The sequence below is a fragment of the Cebidichthys violaceus genome, unplaced genomic scaffold (genome assembly GCF_023349555.1).
Source record: "Cebidichthys violaceus isolate CVI_PGR_0920_01 unplaced genomic scaffold, fCebVio1.0.p SCAF_163, whole genome shotgun sequence".
Taxonomy (NCBI): domain Eukaryota; kingdom Metazoa; phylum Chordata; class Actinopteri; order Perciformes; family Stichaeidae; genus Cebidichthys; species Cebidichthys violaceus.
The window spans coordinates 160001-165000 of NW_027176333.1; the positions used below are offsets into that span (position 1 = coordinate 160001).

The following is a 5000-nucleotide window of genomic DNA, read 5'->3' on the forward strand; positions in this document are numbered from 1 at the left end:
TCATTGACACAACTTTCTAAGTCACCAAAATTGCTAATTCATGTTGCTGTATGTATATTTTTGACCCAGCAGATTTTGTCACTTTTTCTGTTAACCCATAATAAAGTCATGAAAGAACCAAACTTCATGAATGTTTTTTGTGACAAAGAAGTATCTGTTCCAATCACTCTATCAGAGAAAAATCAGAGTTGTAGAAATAACTGGAAACTCAAGAAAGCCATGACATTATGTTCTTTACAAGTGTATGTAAACTTTTGACCACAACTGTATATATACATACAGTATGTATACGGTGCAGTAATACTTGTTCCCAGGTGAGAGTCTTACCTTCATAGAGAGGGCGATGAGAGCTCCTTCTGTAGGACGACCCAGGACGTTGTGATTCCTGATGACTGAGTCGTTACACACACAGCCCACCTGATGTGACACACACACACACACACACACACACACACACACACACACACACACACACACACACACACACACACACACACACACACACACACACACACACACATCACTTTACATGAACCACATGAGTAAAGAGGGTTCAGTGGACGTTGACTCACCTCAATGATCTTGCTGATGGACGGACATGAGAAGCCGTGGACGACGTCTCCGTCCAGCAGGACTTCTCCTGCTCCATTGTAGCCAACGCCCGTCACCTGCAAGACAACGCGTGGGGTTAACGATGAGGTCTCACAAATGTGTATGAATCATTTTTGTATACTGAAGATGAAACAGTGAATCTCTAGTTTACTCTTCACTTCATAAAGAAATGTTATTGTTGTTATCACAGCTGTGAGGGATGATGATGATGATGATGAAGATGTTCTCACCTCGGCGTGGAGTCCATCAGACGTGAACAGCTGAGTGACGGTCATCTCGTTCTTGGTCAGAGTTCCCGTCTTATCTGAACAGATCACGTTACAGCAGCCTGACGAAGAGAAGGATGAAGAAAACAGGAAGTAACAGACAGCCACACGTCCAATATTTGTGAAGAAGGATGAAGTGTTGATGTTGAGTCACATACCCAGTGTTTCTACGATGGGAAGCTTCTTGATGATGGCTCTTTTCTTCACCATACGCATCACACCGAGTGCCAGCGTCACCGTCACCACGATGGGTAAACCCTCCGGGATGGCAGCTACCGCCAGACTGAAGGACCGGAGAGATCGCTGATCAATAATCAATAATAAGACAGACAGACAGACAGAGACAGACAGACAGAGACAGACAGAGAGAGAGAGACAGACAGACAGACAGACAGAAAGAGAGAGACAGACAGACAGACAGAGAGAGAGAGACAGACAGACAGACAGACAGACAGACAGACAGACAGACAGACAGACAGACAGACAGACAGACATCAGCTACCTGACTCCGATGGTGAACATGTCCAGGATCCTCTTCCCCTGCATCCAGCCCACCAGCATGATGACGCCTGAGACAGAACAACACAGTGTGAACACAGAACCACGATGAAGAGGAAGAGAAGATGATGAAGATGACTTAACAACAACGAACCTATGATGCCAAATGAGTAGAGCGACAGCTGCTTCCCCAGCAGGTCCATGCTCTTCTGTAGCGGAGTTTTAGGAGCCTGAACACAACAACCAGGAAACAATTAAGAGAAAAGAAAACTGTAACTCTACATAAAGTACCTGTAGCTGTAACTCTACATAAAGTACCTGTAACTCTACATAAAGTACCTGTAGCTGTAACTCTACATAAAGTACCTGTAACTCTACATAAAGTAGCTGTACCTGTAACTCTACATAAAGTACCTGTAGCTGTAACTCTACATAAAGTACCTGTAACTCTACATAAAGTACCTGTAGCTGTAACTCTACATAAAGTACCTGTAGCAGGTCAGTCGTCTCTACTGTAACTCTACATAAAGTACCTGTAGCAGGTCAGTCGTCTCTACTGTAACTCTACATAAAGTACCTGTAGCAGGTCAGTCGTCTCTACTGTAACTCTACATAAAGTACCTGTAGCAGGTCAGTCGTCTCTACTGTAACTCTACATAAAGTACCTGTAGCAGGTCAGTCGTCTCTACTGTAACTCTACATAAAGTACCTGTAGCAGGTCAGTCGTCTCTACTGTAACTCTACATAAAGTACCTGTAGCAGGTCAGTCGTCTCTACTGTAACTCTACATAAAGTACCTGTAGCAGCTTGAATAATGTTCTACCTTTTTTAACACAATGGAACAATGTCAGACTTGTTTTTAACTGAAATAGAGAAACAATACCTGCTTTGTTTGAGAACGTCTCTGAGGAAGAGACTGTGAAAGCACAGAGTTTCCTTACAGCACAACTGAGTCTCATTAACAGGGAAAGCTTTAGAAGTTGTTTCCTGAATGAAGTCAGTGACAGTGATACTTCCTCGTTCTGCAGTCTTTCTGCTTGTTGTTCACATGAAGCTAAAAACAGCAGATTACTGGAGAAAGCTCACAGTTCTCTGTTACAGCTCTTTGATATATGACCCGTGAACGTCCTGGAACAGCTGTAGCTTCATACTCAGATTTAGACCCACGTACCTCCTCTGCTTGCATCATCTTGAAAACCTCCCCAAACTCAGAGTTCTCTCCGGTCCCAATGACGATGCCCTGAGGAAGACAAACACCACTCATGAGTTATATCATATATTCCTCTGTGTCTTCTACTCAGCATGAGACTCTTAGGAGCAGGAGGAGGAAGACGATAAGAAGGACCAGGAGTACCTTGGCTCTGCCGCAGCGTACCAGCGTCCCCATGAAGGCCACGTTGCTGCGTGAGGTGATGTCTCCGTTGGAGGACGGCGGCTGGTGGACGGTGGACTTGGAGCAGGGAGACGTCTCCCCCGTCAGACTGGACTCATCCACAGACAGGTCTGAGGCCTGAGAGGAGGTGAGACAGACAGGCAGTCATCACTCACACAGACAGTATGTCCACGTTGTCCTCAGACCAGTTAACGACAGAATCATTGGGTTCAATGCACAGAGACAAAAGTTAATAAACTCAGAGGAACTAATGTTGAGACAAATTAAATCAAGTAAAACAATAGAGAAGAAGATGATGATGGTTATCAGTGTGTGTGTGTGTGTGTGTGTGTGTGTGTGTGTGTGTGTGTGTGTGTGTGTGTGTGTGTGTGTGTGTGTATACCTCAACCAGACGTAGGTCTGCTGGGACTCTCTCCCCCACCGACAGGCAGACGGTGTCTCCAGGAACCAGGTCTCTTGCCAACATGTGCTCCAGGTGTCCGTCCCTCAAACTGCGCGCACACACACACACACACACACACACACACACACACACACACACACACACACACACACACAGTCTCTGACTGAAGAATTAAAGTCTGTTTATTTAACACCATGAAGAACAATAATTAAAGTCTCACCAGTGACATTCTGGAGGCACCAGCTTCCCCAACTCTTCTAGAGACTTCTCTGATCGATACTCCTGCAGACAGACAGACAGACAGACAGACAGACAGACAGACAGACAGACAGACAGACCATCAGTTAATTGTTGGTGGCCATAAATATAAACATGAGACATGATTTATTATAAACAAGACTCACCTGAACAAAAGCTACCGTCACTACGATGATGATGGCCTGTTAGGAGAGAGAGAGACAGAGACAGAGAGACAGCGAGAGAGAGACAGAGACAGAGAGACAGCGAGAGAGAGACAAAGAAGAACACAGTGGTTACTCTAGTCCACAATGTTCTACGTTACATTACAGTCATTTAGCAGACGCTTTTATCCAAAGCAACTTACAATTCAGATTCTATCACACCGTAGGTTCAGCTACAGGAGCAAAGTGTCTTGCTCAAGGACACTTAACCGGGCCGGGGATCGAACCACCGACCCTCTGATTGAAGGACTTAGCCACAGTCTCCCCCTAATGTTCTACGTCAGCCGTTTGTTAGAACGTACCACAGTGATGCTGATGGCGTCGTCTAACTGGTGCATCAGAACGCTGATGACGGCTGACGCCAACAGCAACAGGATGAGAGGATCTTTGAACTGCAGAGAGAGAGAGAGAGAGAGAGAGAGAGAGAGAGAGAGAGAGAGAGAGAGAGAGACAAAGAGAGAGAGAGAGAGAAAGCGAGAGAAAGAGAGAGAGACAAAGAGAGAGAGGGAGGGAGAGAGAGCGAGAGACAAAGAGAGAGCGAGAGAGAAAGCGAGAGAAAGAGAGAGAGACAAAGAGAGAGAGGGAGGGAGAGAGAGAGAGACAAAGAGAGAGAGAGGGAGGGAGAGAGAGAGAGAGACAGAGAGAGAGAGACAAAGAGAGAGAGAGGGAGGGAGAGAGACACACACACACACAAAGAGAGAGAGAGAGAGAGAGAGAGAGAGAGAGAGAGAGAGAGAGAGAGAAAGAGAGGGAGAGAGACAGAGAGAGAGAGAGACAAAGAGAAAGAGAGGGAGGGAGAGGGAGAGAGAGAGAGGGAGAGAGAGAGACACACACACACACAAAGAGAGAGAGAAAGAGAGAGATAAAGAGAGAGAGAGACAAAGAGAAAGAGGGAGAGGGAGAGAGAGAGAGAGAGAGGGAGAGAGCCAGAGAGAGAGGGAGAGAGAAAAAGAGAGAGCGAGAGACACACACACAGAAAGAGAGAGAGAGAGAGAGAGAGAGAGAGAGAGAGAGAGAGAGAGAGAGAGAGAGAGAGAGAGAGAGAGAGAGAGAGAGCAATTATTATTCAGTAAAAACATGACGTCAAATCAGGCCAGTGAACTCCAGAAACCAGTTTGACATGATTTGAGCTGAAGGACATCAGAAGACACAGTGGACCAAAGTTTACTGTGCTCAAGAGACAGACACCGCCCTGCTGAACTAAAGACACGTCAGTCCTTAAGAAACCTGCAAAACACAGAGGACTCATCAGACCAGAAAAACCTGAACGCACCACAACTCATAATGAAGGCAGCCTGAGGGACTTTGTTGGTGTGTTTTGTCCATGAAGACTAGTTACAGGACGGCGTCTCTGACTGAAGACGAGT

General features: G+C 45.9%; 1 protein-coding gene across 2 annotated transcripts in view; it reads right to left on the reverse strand.

The window, feature by feature from the left end:
* The window catches only part of atp2c1 (ATPase secretory pathway Ca2+ transporting 1), a 23080-nt gene that overhangs the window by 13253 nt on the left and 4827 nt on the right, over positions 1-5000 (reverse strand). For both annotated transcript variants that reach the window (XM_068711593.1, XM_068711594.1), the window contains exons 4-15: positions 3936-4025; positions 3577-3612; positions 3393-3454; positions 3152-3260; positions 2731-2886; positions 2548-2616; positions 1531-1606; positions 1381-1447; positions 1037-1161; positions 843-940; positions 573-668; positions 328-417 (exon numbers count right to left, since the gene is read on the reverse strand). In XM_068711593.1, the coding sequence (XP_068567694.1) occupies positions 328-417; positions 573-668; positions 843-940; positions 1037-1161; positions 1381-1447; positions 1531-1606; positions 2548-2616; positions 2731-2886; positions 3152-3260; positions 3393-3454; positions 3577-3612; positions 3936-4025 (1074 nt within the window). The remainder of the gene's footprint in view (positions 1-327; positions 418-572; positions 669-842; positions 941-1036; positions 1162-1380; positions 1448-1530; positions 1607-2547; positions 2617-2730; positions 2887-3151; positions 3261-3392; positions 3455-3576; positions 3613-3935; positions 4026-5000) is intronic.